Source organism: Prionailurus bengalensis, chromosome B3, assembly GCF_016509475.1.
Source record: "Prionailurus bengalensis isolate Pbe53 chromosome B3, Fcat_Pben_1.1_paternal_pri, whole genome shotgun sequence".
In the NCBI taxonomy this organism is placed as follows: Eukaryota; Metazoa; Chordata; class Mammalia; order Carnivora; family Felidae; genus Prionailurus; species Prionailurus bengalensis.
Genome location: NC_057355.1, coordinates 110,704,596 through 110,726,724, shown reverse-complemented (window position 1 = coordinate 110,726,724; position 22,129 = coordinate 110,704,596). Strand labels below are relative to the sequence as shown.

Sequence of the window (22,129 nt, the reverse complement as noted above, 5' to 3'; positions counted from 1 at the left end):
CAGAGCGCGAGATCGTGACCTGGCTGAAGTCGGACGCTTAACCGACTGCGCCACCCAGGCGCCCCATAAATATTTTTTAAAAATAAAGCCGAACATAAATGTTCACTAGAACATTTCTAAAATTCAATAATGCTTACAGCAGAAAGGCATTTTAAAAAATATTTCATAAGTTCTATTAGAAAACATGAGGTTATTCTTGAATGTCATTCAGATGGTTTCTTATGATGGTTTTACTTACCACTTCTCAACTTTATGACAGTGCAAAAATGATACTTCTTCACTAGAAACTGTATATGGAATTTTGCATTCCGATCTTTTCTGAGCTAGCGATATGTGGTACAATACTCTTGTGATGCTGGGCAGTGGCAGTGAGCCACAGCTCCCAGCCAGCCACGTGATTACGTGGGTAAACAACCGATTCACTCGTAACCATTCGGCACCCATACGACCATTCTGGTTTTCACTTTCAGTACAGTAATCAGTGTATTACATGAGATATTCAACACTTTATTATAACATAGGCTTTGTGTTGGATGATTTTGCCCAACTGTAGACTAACATGTTGTGAGCACATTGAGGGTAGGCTAGGCTAAACTGTGTTCAGTGGATTAGGAGTATTAAATGCATTTTCACTTAGGTATTTTCAACTTAACAATGGGTTTACCAGGACATAAACCCGTGTTAAGAGGAGGAAGATCTGTAACTGAAATTAAATCCAAACACCTTAAGAATGTCTTCAAGGCCCTACATCATCTGGCCCCTACCTCACTCTGACTTAAAACTCTATTCCAGGGGCACCTGGGTGTCTCAGTTGGTTAAGTGTCTGATTCCGGCCTAGGTCAGGTCTGTGCTGACGGTTCAGAGCCTGGAGCCTGCTTCGGATCTTGTGTCTCCCTCTCAACCTCTCTCTCTCTGCCCCTCCCCCACTTGCTCTCGGTCTCTCTCAAAAATAAACATTAAAAAAAGAATATAACTCTATTCCAATCACAACGGCCTATTTCTCTAACCAAGCATCACAAACTTTGCCACTGCCACCTCCCTTGACTGGAACACTCCCTCTACCTCTTCCTATGGATGGCTCCCCCTCAATATTCACATCTCGGCTTAAATAGCATCCTCTCAGTGAAGCTTTCCCTGGTCATAATATCTAATGGACTCCCCATCTCCTGTATGGTTTTATCACATTATCTTGTAGTATATTGTTCATAGCACTGAAATGATCTTACTTGTTTGCTTTTTATATTCTTTCCTCACTAGCATTGAAACTCCATGAAGGCAGGGACGATATCTACTATATTCTGTGCTTTATTCCCAGCACCTAGATTTAGTAGGGACTCAGGACATATATGACTGAATGGATCTGCTTTATTATTTTATAGTGCTGTATGGTACAATTATATAAATCTATCACAGTTTACTTAACTATTATTCCATTAATGGACTTTCAGATTGCCACTAATTTTTTGCTAAAACAATGCTACTCTGAGGGTGCCTGGGTGGCTCTGTCAGTTAAGCGTCTGACTCTTCGTTTTGGCTTGGGTCTTGATCTCACGGTTAGTGAGTTCAAGCCCCGGGTCGGACTCCACGCTAACAGTGTGGAGCCTGCTTGGAATTCTCTCTCCCCGCCTCTCTCTGCCCCTCCCCCAATTGCGTGCCCTCTCTCTCTGTCACTCGCTCTCTCTCAAAATGAATAATTAAACATTAAAAACAGGGCGCCTGGGTGGCTAGGTTGGTTAAGCGTCCAACTTCAGCTCAGGCCATAACATCATGGCTCGTGAGTTTGAGCCCCTGCATTGGGCTCTGTGCTGATAGCTCAGAGCCTGGAGCCTGCTTCAGATTCTGTGTCTCCCTCTCTCTCACTCATGCTCTGTCTCTCTCTCTCTCTCTCTCAAAAATAAATAAATGTTAAAAAAAAAATTAAAAACAATGCTACTCTAAAGATTCTTGTGTCTTGTAATTGAACATAACTACACATAGGCTGGGAGCCAATAAGAAATGAGTAAGTAAGACAATATCCTGTCCTCACCCCAACATCATTTGTTTCCTTTTCCCACAGAGATTTGAAGAGCTCTTACATGCAAAATAGTTTTTAAATATAAAACCAGGTTTTTTTTTTAATAGTTCAGATCCAAAGAGAAAGTTGTTGCTTTCATCAGAATATATTCTTTGTCACAATCGCATTAGATTTCAAATTCTCTCATATCAAAAAAATCAGCTGGGATTGTAAAAAGATAGAACAAGACCTTTAAAACCACCTCTGCAAATAATTTTAAGTTGGATCTCTTATCATCTCATCATCTTAATCATCTATTTTGGCTCCTTGCCTGTTTATACCTTCAGCAATTTATACTAGAATGTTAAAAAGTGCTATACTGAACATTTTGTAACTATCATTTAAAATGGATGTTTATTATGGCACAAAAACAGACACATAGACCAATAGAATAGAATAGAAACCCCAGAACTAGACCCACAAACGTATGGCCAACTCATCTTTGACAAAGCAGGAAAGAACATCCAATGGAAAAAAGACAGTCTCTTTAAAAATGGTGCTGGGAGAACTGGACAGCAACATGCAGAAGGTTGAAACTAGACCACTTTCTCACACCATTCACAAAAATAAACTCAAAATGGATAAAGGACCTGAATGTGAGACAGGAAACCATCAAAACCCTAGAGGAGAAAGCAGGAAAAGACCTCTCTGACCTCAGCCGTAGCAATCTCTTACTCGACACATCCCCAAAGGCAAGGGAATTAAAAGCAAAAGTGAATTACTGGGACCTTATGAAGATAAAAAGCTTCTGCACAGCAAAGGAAACAACCAACAAAACTCAAAGGCAACCAACGGAATGGGAAAAGATATTCGCAAATGACATATAGGACAAAGGGCTAGTATCCAAAATCTATAAAGAGCTCACCAAACTCCACACCCGAAAAACAAATAACCCAGTGAAGAAATGGGCAGAAAACATGAATAGACACTTCTCTAAAGAAGACATCCGGATGGCCAACAGGCACATGAAAAGATGTTCAGCGTCGCTCTTTATCAGGGAAATACAAATCAAAACCACACTCAGGTATCACCTCACGCCAGTCAGAGTGGCCAAAATGAACAAATCAGGAGACTATAGATGCTGGAGAGGATGTGGAGAAACGGGAACCCTCTTGCACTGTTGGTGGGAATGCAAACTGGTGCAGCCACTCTGGAAAGCAGTGTGGAGGTTCCTCAGAAAATTAAAAATAGACCTACCCTATGACCCAGCAATAGCACTGCTAGGAATTTATCCAAGGGATACAGGAGTACTGATGCATAGGGCCACTTGTACCCCACTGTTCATAGCAGCACTCTCAACAATAGCCAAATTATGGAAAGAGCCTAAATGTCCATCAACTGATGAATGGATAAAGAAATTGTGGTTTATATACACAATGGAGTACTACGCGGCAATGAGAAAAAATGAAATATGGCCTTTTGTAGCAACGTGGATGGAACTGGAGAGTGTGATGCTAAGTGAAATAAGCCATACAGAGAAAGACAGATACCATATGGTTTCACTCTTATGTGGATCCTGAGAAACTTAACAGAAACCCATGGGGGAGGGGAAGGAAAAAAAAAAAAGAGGTTAGAGTGGGAGACAGCTAAAGCATAAGAGACTGTTAAAAACTGAGAACAAACTGAGGGTTGATGGGGGGTGGGAGGGAGGGGAGGGTGGGTGATGGGCATTGAGGAGGGCACCTTTTGGGATGAGCACTGGGTGTTGTATGGAAACCAATTTGACAATAAATTTCATATATAAAAAAAATTAAATAAACATTTAAAAAGTTAAACATCAAACATTAAATACTTGATAGACATTCTATTGAAAAACAATCTTTATATCATAAAATTATTGGAGATTTTTTTTCAAAAAAAATATTTTCTGAAATAGAAAAAAATAAAAAAAATAAAAAAAATAAATGATTCATGAATTGGGCAGTGCCCCATTTAGCAAGTAGAGAGGTACTACAAGGAGTTACACAAAGTAGACGGTTTTTATAGACGGAGGGTGGGGGCAAGAAAGCAATCAGCAAAAGAAAAGGACGTTCCGGAGGAGCCGAGGAGCCGGAGGAGCCTTTCGCTAGGGGAAAAAGCAAGGCGTCTTATGCAGATTACCTCATCTTTCTTTGGGGGACGGGGAAGACCCAGGTGACAGACTCACTGGTGCTGACATAAACAAAAATTTCCTGACTGACTGCTTATGGCCACATTTCTGGGGGACACTCAAACTGTAATTAGACTTGCTATTAAGCATTGGTTTGGGAACCTGGTCTAAGTGACACCACTTTGGACACCATTTTTTAACAGAATGCTGTGGTCAATTAATGATGTCTGCCAAGGGCAATGGAGAGAGGAGGTAGAAGATAGGAAGCCAATGAAAGAAACACTAAAATGCAGACTGGAAAGGAGGAGAGAGTTGCCAGAAGAACAAAGAGATCAACAGTGGGTATGTGGATATGTGGTAGGGGCAAGTAGTAAGACTTTAATAAATGATTCAATGATTTAATTATTTGGAAGGGAAAAAAAGGAATTGGGAAATGAGGCAGTAAATACATTTCTGGGGTTTACAGACTTGTGAAATTGGTAGATAGTACATGCTAGAACTGATTTTATTACGTGCGGGGTTTTTTTAATCTACATTATATCTAAGATTAGATTGTATCTGAGTAAGAATGTAAAATTGAAAGGTAACAATAGCCATCAAATGGCTTCGTAGCACCTGATCTTAAACACTACTTTGTGCCATTAATCATTAAACTTACATTTGTCAAACAGAAACATTAGGGAACCACATCAAAGGGTTAAGCTCAGTTACCTGAACTGTGATTCTCAACGTGCAGTCCCCTGACCTGCAGCATCAGCATCACCTGGGAACTTGGTAGAAAAGCAAATTCCTGGGTCCCATCTCAGACTTTTTGAATCAAAAACTGGGGGATCAGGACCTAGCAATTTGTTTAACAAGCCCACCAGGTAATTTGGATGCACACTCCAGTGGTTGTATTAAACAGCATTTTCTCGTTAAAGAAGCCACATACTTATTAAGTTACTAGTGCACTGGGTCTGCCTGACCTAGATTCTGTACCGCCAAACACTTTCAAGGGGTTAGAGCCAACTAAAAGTCTTTTAAGAATATTGTGGTCTATTGGCCAGCTGTGGTCTATTGAGAAATCTCTGGAGAAAAAAAGCAAGCAAGCTCTGAGCTACGGGAAAGATGATTATTCACATTGGGGGCCAGCAATCCTCACAAGTAAGAGAACTTCCTCTCCCTAACTCCCCATGGCTTGAACTCAGAAGTCTCAGGCACCGACTGAGCCACCCAGGCACCCTCATGCATACAATAATTTTTGACAGATTCATCTATAAGGAACAGTTTTGAATTTTTGACTCGCTACCCATTTACAGCATGTCCTACCAAAAGTCTTCCTTTTTACAGCAGTTTATTTGTGTATCCATTTTATTGTTCTATTAAACATTATACTGGAGCACCTGGGTGGCTCAATCGGTTAAGTGTCCAACTTCAGCTCAGGTCATGACCTCACAGCTCATGAGTCTGAGCCCCACGTTGGGCTCTGTGCTGACAGCTCAGAGCCTGGAACCTGCTTCAGATTCTGTGTCTCCCTCTCTCTCTCTGCCCTCCCTGCTTGCACTCTGTCTCTCTCTCTCTCAAAAATAAATAAACATTTTTTAAAAATTGAACACCCTACTGCATTTCAAAATAATCAGATCCTTTAAAAAGATCCATCTAAAAAGCATGTTTCTCTTGCCAAGTTCTCCCTTTCAGTCTTGTGATTATCTAAGGTCTTTACCTAATGTAATTAAAATCTGGCTTCTTCATAGAATAACCTAGTGTCAGACAATAGATTATCTAGCCAGCATTTACATGTCATAGAGTTGACTCAGCTGCACCTGTACCCACTAATCCAAGGCTCTCTTACTTTCTCTGTTGACTGTGATTTGGTCCCGGTTACTTCACTGGTCCATCTGTGCTATCATGAGGCTAGAAACAGCAACCTTACATCTGCCAACCCTAGGTATGCCAGGAAAGAAGGTCTAAGACAGAACCCCCCAATGTGGATCGATAACTGTGATTCACATTTGCAAAACTGTCCAAGAACATTCATTTTTCAGTGTTTTTTCAAAGAAAACTGGAAACGTCCTTTAGTGATCAAGATTTCTTTTTTTTTTTTTTAATTTTTTTTCAACGTTTATTTTATTTTTGGGACAGAGAGAGACAGAGCATGAACGGAGGAGGGGCAGAGAGAGAGGGAGACACAGAATCGGAAGCAGGCTCCAGGCTCTGAGCCATCAGCCCAGAGCCTGACGCGGGGCTAGAACTCCCGGACCGCGAGATGGTGACCTGGCTGAAGTCGGACGCTTAACTGACTGCGCCACCCAGGCGCCCCCAAGATTTCTAATAAAAATTACACTATGAGTGGCTGCACCACCAATTTCAAAGCATTTTTAGAATGACCTTAAGAGTGCCATCTTTGTTGCTCCTTCAGATCTTTGCCTTGTCTTGTTACTTCTATGAATCTCTAATCTGTGTTTCAGATTATCATGTAACCCTGAAATGGCTGACAGTGTTTATGAATGCTTTAAATTCATGTCTTTGACATACTTATAATTCATTTAAAAATTTTCCAGTGTCTTAAATTCATTGCTACCAGTAAAATGCAGGCGCATCATTGTTTCTTTTTTAAATCTACATTTTGGAGGCACCTGGCTGGCTCTGTTGGTAGAACACACAACTCAACGTCATGGTTGTAAATCTGAGCACCATGCTGGGTGTAGACATTACTTAAAAAGAAAATCTTTTAAAAAATCTACATTTCAATTAGTACAATGAAAATCACGTATCACTAATGTTTACTAATAATTGTGCAATAGCATAAACTACCATGTTTCAAATAATCTTCAAACATTTATCAACACTTAAATTGATAGTATTTTATCGAAAAATGTAAATACAAAACAATGATTTCTCCTGCCTCAGAAATAATACTCCTTATAAAGTATAGTTAGGTTTGAAAGAAAAGAGAAAGGAAGAATGTTTACAAAAGTTCATATAAACCTACTTCTAATGCATTCAATAACATGTATTTAGTAACTTCAGTTTCTTCTAGAGTAAATTGAACAAACTGAAATTTCTGACTTCTGCCTACATTTATCCAGATTCTTCAAATCAGCATTTTGTTTTCTGCTATGCAAACTTTCCTTCAAGTCCTGAACTAAAATGCTTCACTTTAAAGACATTTCTATTGCAGGGGGAAAAAATCCCACAAATCAGTACCCTAAGAATTATAAAACTATAAAACAGTTGGAAAGCAGTACATATCTCTCTTCTGCTATTGGAGCTTAAGACTCCCAATAAAAAAATCTCATCTGGTTAAGGATTTAGGACTGAGCAGAGGTAGGAAACATTTTTATAGGTCTAAAACAATAACAAGAGGATTCATACTTCCCAATTGTTAATAATTATCAGTTCCAAGTACAAAAGGCTACTCTATATTACCAGATTGGAAATTAATCTTCATTGCCAGACTTACACATATCTCTCTCCCATGTCCAAAAGAGAGCATGACTAATGCATTACTGGTCATTTCCAACATTATTTACGTAGCAAATATATCATTAGTAATATTGGCGAAAACTTAACCTACATAGGCTACTTTTTTCAAGGTTCTCAATATATAAATGTTTCACGTAAGTGTTCAAATTCTAAGGATACAGGCTGGCATTTCTTAAAAAGATTTTGTTCTATTTCTGTATGTAGTGTTTCTAGGATGGTAGTCTGAATATTTTTATGAAGAGTGGGTTCTTACTAGAATCAAAATTACATCAATATTTTGAAAACTTAGTAATATGTGTAAACACGTAAGGGTAATAAAACAGTTGTTTTTTTCTTTTCCAGAGAAAAAACTTCTCTATTTCTTTGCAGCTATTTAAAACAATATATTGGAGGTTTAGAAAATCAAGAAGTAACATTAACAACTTACTTTCACTGTCCTTGATACAGAAGTCCCAAACTAATCAGAGTAATTTGCACATTTTTATATTACCTCTACTTTAAAGTGTATTGATTTATAGCTAAATGTCAATTAAAATTAACCAGAATGCTTTGAGATGAGCCACTTGATTAGCTTTTCAAAAATCAGCTGAGTGTTAAAAAAAAGCTTTTTTTGATGGAAACCTTTTTATTTTTTATTTATTTATTTTTATCTTAAAGAAAGAGAGACAGTATGTGCATCAGCGGGGGAGAGGGAAGACAAGAGGGGGAAGAGGAAAGAATCTTTAGCAGGTTCCACGCTCAGTGCAAAGCCTGACGTGGGGCTCAATCCCACGATCCTGCGATCATGACCTGGGCCGAATTCAAGAGTTGGACGTTTAACTGACTGAGCCACCCGGGTGCCCCAGACGAAAATCTTTTTAAATTTACAAATAAATATTAACAAGATTTTGTCGTTACTCTTTAATTTTCCTTAAACGATGGAGTCTAATCTACCCTGACAGTCAATATATGGACCGGCAAGTTTTCACGTGCTATTGCAATCTGTATAGAGAGACAGTTCTCAGAGCTTGAAGGCTGCTTTTTTAAAAAAGGGATTGCAGCAAAGCTTTCTGAGGCGGGTATGACATTTAAAGTAGCCATTTTATGTAGCTATTTCAGTGTACTGACATTTTAATAACTTTATCATGAATGAATAAAACTTGCTCATGGTTACATAAAAAATTAAAACAAAACAGATATAAAAGAAAAATAACTCTAAAGGCTGTCACTGCTCAGAGGTAACTATTATTGACCAATCCTTCTTCAGATTTTTAAAAATGTACACACTAGCATATATTTCCTTTTCAAAGTTAAATAAAAATGAGCTGCATATACGGTCTGTACAGTTTTCTTCATTTAAAAATGTATATAATGAAGGATGTACTTAATTTTAATGACTATATATTATTATATTCTTGTAGCATAATTTAACTAATATTCTGTTTGTACATTTAAGATATTGTCAGGTTTTTAAAAATTAGTGATACAGGGACCATCCTTATATATACATTTTTATACATTTATATGAAGTGGAATTGATGAATAAACCTCTGTGGATTTCTTTGTGATGATAGATGTCAAACTGGCCTCGAGATAAGATTATATTAATTGATAATGCCATTAGTGGTATATAAGAGTACCTGCTTCCCTATTCATCATCAATACTGGCTGGATATTATTGAACTTTTCCATATTTCACTCTGAGTAAAAAAATGCTTTATTCTTAAAATTAATTTTATTATTTTATTTTGGATTTATTTATTTATAAGTTTAAGCCTTTTCCCGAATGTGTTATATATTCACATCTTTGTCCATTTTATTTTAGGCTTTTGTCTTACTGACAAAAGAGTGCTCTTTGCATATTAACCCTTTCTGTCACTTACACATAATGAATACACACACACACACACACACACACACACACACACACACACACACACATTATTCCAAAGGACTATTTTATGTAGCCAAAAACAAAAAAAGGTGACAACTATATACATACTAATGTGGAATAACTCCAACCTATTTCCAAGTTGCAAAAAAAAAAAGCAAAAGAAAGAAAAGTATGTTCCTGTATATTTACCAAAAACAGATAATATGTGGGGTACCTGGGTGGCTCAGTTGGTTACGCATTCAACTCGATTTCGGCTCAGGTCATGATCTCACCATTTGTGAGTTCAAAAGCCCCGCAATGGGCCCTGCACTGCCAGTGCAGACACTGCTTGGGATTCTCTCTCCCTCTCTCTCTGCCCCTCCCCCCCCCCCCTCTCTCTCAAAATAAATAAATAAATAAACTTAAAAAAAAAAACCCAGATAATATATACATAAAAGGCACATGATATCTCTGGAAAGATACCCAAGAAACTAGTTTTAGGGATCAGCTTTGGGAAGAGAAATAGGGAGAGAGTGAGAGGGTAATTCACTTCTTAATGTATATAGTTTTGTATCATTTCAAGGTTTTTTCTTCTTTTGTTTTACCATGAATGTGAATAACCTAATTTTTCTAAAGAAGTGACCTAATGCAAATTCAGTCCTTTTTTTTTTTTGTGGCTATCTTATTTTCCCAAAAGTATTGTTGAATAAGTCACCCCTTTACTCTGAAATGTTATCTTTATCTTGTACTAAATTCCCATATAAATATTAGTCTTTTTCTGGAGTCTTTACTCAGCTTCATTGATTTGTTTATCTGGTTGCAAAGGGTTTCTAGTACTGCACGTTTACAATAAGTTTCAATTTTTAGAAAGATTAATTATTTCTCTATTGTTCTTTTTTAAAAAGTTTTTTTTTCTCTCAAGCCGCCTGGGTGGCTCAATTGATTGAGCATCCAACTCTTGATTTTGGCTCAGATCATGATCTCACAGTTCGTGGGATCAAGCCCTATGTACGGCTCTGTGCTGAGCATGGAGTCAGCTTAAGATTCTCTCTCTCTCTGCCCCCTCCCCCGCTTGTGCTCTCTAAAATATAATAATTTTTAAAAAGTTTTTTCTGTCTATTCTCATATTTCCAGATGAAGTTTTTTGGCCATTTTTTTTATTGTAAAATATACATAAAATGTACTACTTTAACCATTCTTTTAAGTGTTTATTTATTTTTGAGCGAGAGAGCACAAGCAGGAGAAAGGCAGAGAGCGGGGGAGATACAGAATCCGAAGCAGGCTCCAGGCTCTGAGCTGTCAGCACATAGCCTGACGTGGGGCTCGAACCCATGAACTGTGAGATCATGACCTGAGCCAAAGTCAGATGCTTAACCAACAGACTGCCTACCCAAGTGCCTACCATTTTAACCATTTGTAAGTGTACAATTTCACTGTGCATACTCACATTATTGTGCAAATATCTCCACCAATCATCTCCAGAATCTAGATGAATTCTAACACTTTGTCAGTTTCCAAAACATAATGCTGCCGATATGCCAACTGTTATTATATTCAAGGTATGGATTAATTTACGTAGAGTAACAGTTTTTACGATATTATCACTCACTTAAGAAACATTTATTGAGTGCCTATTACACCAGGAACTATACTAGGCACTGGAGATGTAAATGTAACTAAAGTAACATATCCGTTTTTACAGATACTGTGAAATCCAGAAGAGGAAAGAGATTAAGCAAATCGTTGCACATATAAACATAAAATTGCCAAGCTTTAAGGGACAGATACATGGTTTCATGGTGAATTTACATTAAGTGGTTTGATACAACCCAGGGGATCTGGGCTGTCTTCCTGGAAGAAATGACAACTGAACTGACTCTGCGAAACATACTCAAATCATCTTCAATATCCTCCAGTTAGCTTCACACAGGCCTAGCACATTTCTTAGGTTTGTCCCTGAGTATATAATCTTTTAAATAGTATATGGGATCTTTTATTCACTTTATGTTCTAACTGGATCTTTTCTATGTATGGGAAAGCTATTGATCTCTGAGTATTAAATTTGTAATCATTGCCTTTAGAATTTTGATTGTTTTTGAGGAAACTCATTCTTTCACTCTTACACATTTTTGCTTCAGCCAAGAAGGTAAGAATGTCTGCCAAAGCTTCCTTTCTTTAGGGAGTTCTAGGGGAGAGGCCTCTGTCTTCTCTCCACCTCTGTGAATGCAAGAGTGATCTATCTATTTGTGAAATGGTGAGACTATGGCATCTATTGAACCACCTTTCTGTATTGAGTAGAATTAACATGTGAAAGGGCCATGGCGCATATGTGGACCGTGTCTTTTGGCTCTCTATAATCAACAGGTCATGCAGATCTCAATCTACCATGCAGCAGGCTGGTTTATAGGTTTGCTCTGTTGACTTAACTCTCCCATCACAGAAAGGATGTTTGAGTTCCATACGCTACATTACTCTATGTATGATTTCAGATTGTTTTGCCAAGAAAAAACTTGAAAGTTCTATTTTCAGGGGTGCCTGGGTAGCTCAGTCGGTTAAGCATATGACTTGGGCTCAGGTCATGATCTCACGGTTCATGGGTTTGAGCCCTGCATGAGGCTCTGTGCTGACAGCTCAGAGCCTGGAGCCTGCTTCTGATTCTGTGTCTCCCTCTCTGTCTACCCCTCCCCTGCTCATGCTCTGTCTCTCTCTCAAAAATAAACATTAAAAAAAAGAAAGTTATATTTTCATTCTTACATCTTGAATTTGCACCTATTTTAGAATGCAATTAAAATACTTAATTGTATCAGCTTAGAGAGTTTCATTAAAGAATAAAAAGCACTCTACTTCTGAAACCAACACTATACTATATGTTAACTAACTTGAATTTAAATAAAATCCTGGAAGAAGGAACAAAAAAAGAATAAAAAGCATTCTGTCAATGTAGTACTTAGTGTTCACTAAACCCCTGGTCACCAAATTTTGTTGACTATACATTCATCATAAAAAAGTTCAAGTATCTATTCCCAATCTGTAATTAATAAATTATCTACATGTACCAATGCTTTTTATATTATAAAATACACATAGAATAAGGATTTTTACAGAATGAGATCTCTAAAATAATTTTTACTTATTGATGATTCTTAAATATTTTGCTCTCATGAAAAATAGAAGTAATTTCATCATTTTTGAAACTCTTGGTTTAACATCTTGGATATAAAGATACTTGAGGGACACCTGGGTGGCTCTGTGGGTTAAGTGTCATGGTTCATGGGATTGAGCCCCATGTGGGGCTCCATCCTGCTTTGGGATTCTCTCTCTCTCCCTCTCTCTGCTCCTCCCCCCCTCCCCCTCCCTATCTCAAAATAATAATTTAAAAAAAGGTAGTAAGATTCAAAGGGAAGTAATACAAAAAAAGGATACTCGTTTCTTTTATCCTGTATCCTAATTATGAAGATTTTTGTCAAATTCCACTAGAAATATCCATCTTCCCTAACATCAATCAGATGTTACTTTTTTATATCTAACACATAGATTAAAAATATACTCTAACTCTTCATTTAGTAAATTTTCAAACAAGTTTGAAAATCATTTCTAACTTCAGTGTACTTCAATTTTTTTTAATTTATCTTTTTAATGTTTATTTTGTTTTTGAGAGAGACAGAGACAGAGTCTCAGTGGGTGAGGGGCAGAGAGAGAGAGGGAGACACAGAATGGGAAGCAGCCTCCAGGCTCTGAGCGGTGCTGACGCAGGGCTTGAACTCACAAACTACGAGATCATGACCTGAGCCGAAGTCGGACACTTAATGAACTGAACCACCCAGGAGCCCCAGTGTACTTCAATTTTTATATGTGAAAAACTTGTGTCATCTTCAGCAATAAATTCACACAATCAATAATAGAAACATTTCCAAGCATGTGTTTTCAAATTATACATTCTTCTGATGAGAAATCACTTTTCCATTCATTGTTAAAAGATTACTGTTACCTGAAATAATCAGATCAAGTGTTCCTTTTTTCTGTTCCCCAAAATATTTGCCAACATTGCATTTTACAGAAAGCCACTTGTCAGCACAAGAAAGGCAGGAAATTTGAAACTCTTTCCTTTTTATAAAAAGAAAGTGTGTAATTTTTCTTCACTTTGGCAAATCTATTATTTTGCCACAGAAAAATCCGTGAACCTCTCCCTCTATATGAAAATTTTTTATACTCATTCTACATATAATTAAAAAGTATTATAAAGAACCTACACTCCCAGGGTGCCTGGCTGGCTCAGCGGATACAGCACACAACTCTTGATCTTGGGGTTGTTGAGTTTGAGCCCCATGCAGGGTGTGGAGATTACTCAAAAATAAAATCTTAAAAAAGTCTACACTAAAATTTTATTTTATTTTATTAAAAAAATTTTTTTTAACGTTTATTTATTTTTGAGACAGAGAGAGATGGAGCATGAACAGGGGAGAGTCAGAGAGAGAGGGAGACACAGAATCTGAAACGGGCTCCAGGCTCTGAGCTGTCAGCACAGAGCCCGACACAGGGCTCGAACTCACGGACCGTGAGATCATGACCTGAGCCGAAGTCGGACGTTTAACCGACTGAGCCACCCAGGCGCCCCTACACTAAAATTTTAAAGTCTTGTTTTTATTAAATAACTAGACTGATGAGGGGCACCTGGGTGGCTCAGTAGGTTAAGCATCAACTTTGGCTCAGGTCATGATTTCACAATTTGTGGGTTCAAGCCCTGCATCAGGCTCTGGGCTGACAATGCAGAGGATTTGGTTTTCTCTTTCTGCCCCTCCCATATGCTCTTGCTTTTTCTCAAAATAAACTCTTCATTAAAAAAAAAAAAAAGGACAGGTTGGGGCACCTGGGTGGCTCAGTCAGTTAAGTGTCTGACTTCAGCTCAGGTCATGATCTCATGGGTCATAGGTTCAAGTCCTGCATCGGGCTCTGTGCTGACAGCTCAGAGCCTGGAGCCTGTTTCGGATTCTGTGTCTCCCCGTCTCTCTGCCCTCCTTCCACACCCCTCCCCACCGCCTTGTGCTCTGTCTCTGTCTCTCAAAAATAAACATTAAAAAAAGGTTTTCTTAAATAACCAGATTGATGACATTCTGCAGAAGTTTGTATAGTCTGACTCCAACTATCTTTTTATTATATCCTGCCAGTGATGAATCCCATGATTTAATGTCACATGTGTCATTAGCACTGTAACCATATTCCAGAAAATTCATTTATTCTAGTGAAGTCAGTTGCCCCACTAATACTAAAAAAGTCAGTTTTGTTTTCCCATGAAAAATTTTTATTAAAGAAGTCATTTACTATTAAAAACATAATCTCTCTGAGATAGCTTTTTTGTAATGGCTTAAGAAAAACAGTTCTTCCCATGTTTCATTATTGACTCAGAATTGAATAAATACCATAAGCTGAGACATGTTAGAAACACTTTTATTTTCATCCAAATTAATAGGAACCTCTCGCACCACATAACTTTTTCTAATATTTGTTCCTTCAACTTTCCACAATAGATTCTATTCATATTCTTTTTAGTGTATGTTACCTAAAGGAATGTGTTTTAGGGGTGCCTGGGTGGCTCAGTCGGTTAAGCGTCAGACCGCTGATTTTGACTTAGGTCACAATCTCGCAGTTCTTGAGTTCAGGCCCCACATCTGGCTGTGCACGGCCAGGGCAGACTGCTCTGCCCCTCCCCTGCTCGTGCTCTCTCTCTTCCTCTCTCTCTCTCAAAATAAGCATAAATTAAAAAAATATATGTTTTGTCCCTTTTTAAAATTCTTTAAATTATTTTAGCTATTTAACTGTGGTAGGAAGGAATGATGTGTAATTAGTGGTAAATTGGTTTCTTTTTAGTTGTTGCTATTTTTTTGTTTTGTCTTTCAGTGTTAGGAAACCTGGGAAGAAATCTTAGAATTCTAAACATTTATCACTTAATGTTACGTGAAATTGTATAAAGTATTGCATGGTCACATAATTTTAAACATCACTGAAAAGACTGCTGAGATTTAAGCTTCATATTCTGGATGCATAGATTTGAAATACCTTGCTGACAGTGTTTTACTTATTAGCTAATATTTCAAACCATCCTAGTCACTAAGGCAAGATTCACTTGCTAGAAAAGTGAATAGAAATCCATATTTCAAATAGTCTTCTTTATAATTTTACCTGACTTCTTATTAGATCTCATCAAGCTGCCATTTTTACCACATATTTTGACTAAGAAGAGACTGTGCTGGAAGTAAGAAAAATCTAGTTTGCCATTTTGTTGTTGCTTTTGTATTATTGATCTTTTCTTGTCTTCTTTTTGTGACTTTTATTTTTTTATTTTTAAATGTGTAAAAATGTTTATTTATTTTTGAGAGAGAGAGAAAGACAGAGCATGATAGGGGGAGGGCAGAGAGAGTGGGAGACACAGAATCCGAAGCAGGCTCCAGGCTCTGAGGTGTCACTACAGAGCCCGACTTGGAGCTTGAACTCACAAACCGGGAGATTATGAACTGAGGCCAAGTCAGATGCTTAACCAACTGTGCCACCCAGGCAGCCCATGAGTATTTCAAAAGTATATGCTTATTGTCTTAGGCCAGGTTCTTAAGAAGCAGAGTTTGAGATGAGGATTCCAGTGATTCCTTTCTGAGAGTGATGTTATGATGAAACCTGTAAGGCAGTGAGAAAAAGAGAACAGGGTAGGAGAAAGGGCCAGGCAAAGGTGTGGACTCCATTGAAGTTTATCCTCAGTCTGATCCCACAAGGAGCTTTGGGGTACGGATGGCACCAGGGAGTCATCTCACTTTGAGGAAAGGAGGCAAGCCTTACGTTTGGTCATCAGCTCCAGGTCTCCTGGGGTGTGGGTAGGAAGGCAGTGGTAGTGTCTAACCTCTCTGATTAGGTGGCCCTCATCATTTCAGGGCAATTCCCCCAGGCAGGAGGGATACCTATGAGTTGTTAGCAGCCAAGAACAGACAGCATATGGGGAATGGGTGCAAAGACCAGGAAAGAGATCTTGCACCAATACCCATTTTGTGAGGTTAGTGTAGTTAGATGTTATGATTGGTAAATCTTTTTCTGTACCATTGTACAATGTATCGCAATGTGCTAAAAAGGAGCAAACACAGAAGAGTGACACCTGAATTCTTGTTGCTGGATACCCGCCACCTCATGTGACCACCTGACCTTTGGACTGAATGCAAGTGGCATTCTATTTATTAAATATTAGTAAAAATTAATTTCCTGTTTTTAGGTAAAAAGGAAATGTAATGTTTATTTATTTGGGCGGGGGGGAGGCAGAGAGAGAAAGAGGGGGAGACACAGACTCCAAAGCAGGCTTCAGGCTCTGAGCTGTCAGCACAGAGCCGGACGTGGGGCTCGAACCCATAGACTGCGAGATCATGACCTGAGCCGAAGTGGGACGCTTAACCGACTGAGCCACCCAGGCACCCCTAATCTTTTTTTTTTTTTAACACTTATTTGAGACCGAGTGAGAGAGAGCAAGCAGGGGATGGGCAGAGAGAGGGAGACAGAGGATCCAAAGCAGGCTCCACACAGTGAGCACAGAGCCTGATGTGAGGCTTGAACTCATGACCAGCCATGAGATCATGACCTGAGATGAAATCAAAAGTTGGCTACTTAACCAACTGAGTCACCCAGGCGCCCCTAGAACTGCCTATTTCCAGCATTGCCTTCCTATATAAAGTTTCTACAAATGGGGGGGGAGCTGGGTGACTCAGTTGGTTAAGCATCTGACTCTTGATTTCGGCTCAGGTCATGATTTCACAGTTGTGAGACTGAGCCCTGCATTGGGCTCCGGGCTGAGTGTGGAACCTGGTTAAGAGTCTCTCTTTCTCCCACTCCCTCTGTCGCTCCCTCCCTTGCTCTCTTTCTTTTTTATTAATTTTTTTTTAACGTTTGTATTTATTTTTGAGACAGAAAGAGATAGACCATGAACGGGGAGGGGCAGAGAGAGAGGGAGACACAGAATCGGAAGCAGGCTCCAGGCTCTGAGCCATCAGCCCAGAGTCCGACGTGGGGCTCGAACTCACAGACCGGGAGATCGTGACCTGAGTGAAGTCAGACGCTTAACCAACTGAGCCACCCAGGCGCCCCATGCTCTCTCTCTTTCAAAAAAAAAAAAAAAAAAGAGAGAGAGAGAAAAAGATTTTATATCTAAGTAATCTCTACAGCCAGCGTGGGGCCTGAGTTCACAACCCTGAGATCAAGAGTCTCACGCTCCACCGACTGAGCCAGCTACGTTCCCCATTACTACATATTTTAAAATATATTATTCATAAAATGTTACTTAGGTTAACATGCAATAGGCTTAATATTGTTACTTAAAAATAGGCAAATATTTAAAATTTTTATTTTAATTTCAAATACAAAAGTATCGATAGACATAACATATAAACAACAGCTCCGTGGGGTCCTTAATAATTTTTGAGTGTAGAGGGGTCCTGAGAACAAAAGTTTCAGAACTACTGGTCTGAAATGCTCTGTTCTTTACTCATCTTCTCTCTCTCCCAGCAACAGCACGTTCCTTCCTGTACATGGAGATTTGTGTACCTGTATTATTGCCTCTACCTGAAGAGAGAGCTCTTTGTATTCACCACGGTACTCAGCAATGCTCTGCATGTAACAGAAGCTCAGTAAGTATTTTTTTCAATAGGTATTTGCTGAATTCAAAAGATGAATGTTGCCTCCCAGTTTTCTTCTAAAATCTGCTCTCCTTTCCAAATTTATCTTTGCTTGACTCCACTGCTCCGTATAGGCAGCCATCGAATCATCTCTCATTTCCTTTTCATAAAACTCAGATGCATGCTTTTCACTTAGCTCCATACCAACTGCGGTGACTCATCAGGTGTGGTGAGTCCAAGAGGGAGCCTTGCGCTCCTGCCAACTTACACACTAACCTTCCTTAAGTATTGGTATTGTTGCATTACTCTTAAGAGCCTACCGAGTCCCTGTTTACCACCTCAGGTCCAAATACCTCTGCCTGTTTATGCTCACAACTTTATCCCACGTACCATCCTCATCTCCCATTCACCCAACCTTATCTCTCATTCACCCAACGTACACCCTCTTTGTAAGCAAACTGATTCCCACGCACTCTTTCCCAATGACAGACTTTTTGCACTGGCCACTCCCACCACCTGGCTAGATGTTATCCATCCTTTAACACCAGTTCAGTTCCCACAATCTCCATTAAATCTGCTTAGGCCAATGTCTTCTTTCTTCCTGTATCATCAGAGCAAACAGGTGCCTTGCAGGTTTCAAGCTCTGAACTGGACCTCAGTGACAGAAGTTGAATCAAATACAATCCTTGTCCTCCTCAGGACTGCAGCCAATAGGGGAGGTTGACATGACCATAATAAACACTATGTTCTAAGTATGTACAATGAATTATCTCATGTAATATTCAAAACAACCTATTCTGTCTTATTTTCCCATCTAAGAAATGAAGCAGGTGGACACAAAGATATGTAGCCTGCCCTGTCACAAAGCCAGGAAGTGCCAGAGTCTTCTCCACTCCAGAACTGGAGTTCTTAATTGTTATCTCACAACGCTTGCTGAGTAAGAGAATCAAAGCACAATGGACAGAGTGATTGGAGAGCAAGAAAGAAAAATCCTTTGTTTCTGGGAGGAGGGAGAGGGCGGGCCCAACAAGAGGAAGTTTCATGTTGTCCTTCTGCATGGCCAAAACAACCCCAAACACAAATCAGCATCATCAAGGGCATGGAGCTCTAAGAGACAAACTTGTGCAACATGTTGCTCTTTCTTTTGGATTCCCATGGAACAGGTAGTTGTCTATACTTTTGTTTAAGCATCAAATGCATGGAAGTGCTTCTTTTTTATGCATCTGTTTCTGCTATTAGACCATTCAGTGAGGATGGAGAAAGCATCTTATTCGTCTTTCTACAGCCACTAGCTCACAGTAGGTGCTCAATCCATGTTCATAAAGGAATACATGATGGGTGTGCAGGATGTGTGAGGCTGGGAAGAGAGGGTTGATAAAGAGATCAGAAGGCAGGAGGAGGCCTGATTTTAGAAAGCAGGCTGTGGACATTTAAGGCATATTTGCAGGCAAAAGGGAGCAGGGAAGCTAGAGAGGTTTCTTATTAATATTATTTACTGTTTTCCAAAGCAATAAAAGTCTATAGTTTTAGGGGTGCCTGGCTGGCTCAGTTGGTAGAACATGGGACTCTTGATCTCAAGGTTATGAGTTCAAGCCCCACATTGGGTGTAGAGCTTACTAAAATAAAATAAAATAAAATAAAATAAAATAAAATAAAATAAAATAAAAGGCTATAGTTTTAAAAAGACATAATACTAAAAGGCTCACAATTCTAACAGTAGTTTTCTGCTGTGATCCCAGTCCTGCTTACCAGGTAACTATCTTAAATTCTTTTAGATGTTTACCCAAATTTACAACCATATTTCTAAACAATGCTCTTATAAAGTTATTTTAAAATTAATTTTATTTATTTTTTTTTAAATTTATTTATTTAGCAGGCTCTTCACTACCAGTGCAGAGTCTGACATGGGGCTCAAACCCACGAAACTGGGAAACCATGACCTGAGCCAAAACCAAGAGTTGGAGGTTTAACTGACTGAGCCACCCAGGCACCCCTAAAATTAATTTTAGATATTGACTTCCCATCACAGTGGAGGAAGACTTCATTCCACCACAGTCCACCTCCCTCATTACTGTGGATCTTCTCCGTAAGCCCAGGATACTGACATTTCTCCATAACATACCTTAGTTGTGCTTTCTCTTTCCTCTTTAGGAGACACAACAATGACTCATATCCTTCTGTTCTAGGACATGTTTTTGTATTATTTCTTTGATAAATGGCAGCCTTCAATTTTCTTTCTTCTCTTTCTATACTTCATATTAACTGAAATTTCTGAATTCTTTAAAAAATTTTTTTCATCTAAAGACAAATACCAGGGGCGCCTGGGTGGCGCAGTCGGTTAAGCGTCCAACTTCAGCCAGGTCACGATCTCGCGGTCCGTGAGTTCGAGCCCCGCGTCGGGCTCTGGGCTGATGGCTCAGAGCCTGGAGCCTGTTTCCCATTCTGTGTCTCCCTTCTCTCTGCCCCTCCCCCGTTCATGCTCTGTCTTTCTCTGTCCCAAAAATAAATAAACGTTGAAAAAAAAATTTTTTTAAAGACAAATACCATATGACTTCATTCATATATGGCATTTAAAAAACAAAACAAACAGGGGCACCTGGGTGGCTCAGTCAGTTAAGCATCTGACTCTTGACCTCCGTTCGGGTCAGGATCTCACGGTTTGTGAATTTGAGCCCTGAGGCAGGCTCTGCGCTGACAGCGTGGAGCCTGCTTGGGATTTTGTCTCTCCTCTCTGCTCCTCCCTCTCTCTCAACATAAATAAATACAATTTAAAAAGAAGAAAAGAGGGGTACCTGGGTGGCTCAGTTGGTTAAAGAAGCTGACTCTTGCTTTCAGCTCAGGTCATGATCTCGTGGTTCATGAGTTTGAGCTCCATATCGGGCTCTGTACTCTGATAGTGTAGAACCTGCTTGGGATTCTCCATCTCTCTCTCCCTCTCTCTCTGCCCCTTCCGTGGCTGTCTCTCTCAAAATAAACAAACTTTAAAAAATTTAAAAAAAAGAAAAGAAAAGAAACGAGTGAACAAAGGAGAAAAAAAGAGACAGACTAAAAACCAGACTGTTAGCTATAAACAACAACCACATGGTTACCAGATGGGAGGTAGGTAGGGGGATGGGTGAAGCAGGTGAAACGGGGATTGAGGAGCACACTTGTGATGAGTACGGAGTATTGCATAGAACTGCTGGATCACTGCACTGTACACTTGACATGAATACGCTTCCTGTCTTGTCCTTGGCACTGCCTGTGGAGGTGGCAGCCATCTCTTACTCGGCATCACGGCTGCCCTTAACCTCTGGTGAAGCCCAAGATTGCTAAAAAGAGGACCAAGAAGTTCATCCAGCACCAGTCAGACCGACATGTCAAAATCAAGCACAACCGGCGGAAACCCAGAGGCATTGACAATAGAGTGCGCAGAAGACTCAACGGCCAGATCTTGATGCCCAACGTTGATTACGGGAGCAACAAGAAGACAAAGCACATGCTGCCCCGTGGCTTCCGGAAGTTCCTAGTCCACAATGTCAAGGAGCTTGAGGTGCTGCTGATGTGCAATAAATCTTACTGTGCAGAGACTGCTCACAATGTCTCCTCCAAGAATCAAAAAGCCATTGTAGAAAGAGCAGCCCAACTGGCCATCAGAGTCACGAATCCCAATGCCAGACTGTGCAGCGAAGAAAATGAATAGACAGCTTATGTGCATGTCATATTTGTGTTAAATAAAACCATAAAACTATGAAAGAAAGAAAGAAAGAAACAAACAAACAAACAAACAAACAAACTTATATAACACTGTAGGGGTGCCTGGGTGGCTCAGTTGGTTAAGCATCCAACTTTTGCTTTTGGCTCAGCTCATGATCTCACAGTTTGTGAGTTCAAGCCCTGGGTTGGGTGCCAGGCTGACAGCACAGAGCCTGCCTGGAATTTTCTTTCTCTCTGCCCCTCCGCTGCTCTCTCCCAAAATAAATAAACATTTAATATAATACGGTATGTTAACTATACTGGCATTAAAATTAAAAGCTTAATAAAAATGTTTT

At 39.4% G+C, this 22,129-nt stretch overlaps 1 protein-coding gene across 1 annotated transcript; it reads left to right on the top strand.

The window, feature by feature from the left end:
* Positions 1–21,387: 21,387 nt before the first annotated feature.
* On the top strand, positions 21,388–21,842 carry LOC122468108 (60S ribosomal protein L32-like; the record flags this gene model as incomplete). Its single annotated transcript, XM_043554551.1, has 1 exon — positions 21,388–21,842. A coding segment is annotated over one exon (393 nt), but the record flags the coding sequence as incomplete, so codon positions are not given.
* Positions 21,843–22,129: the final 287 nt, after the last annotated feature.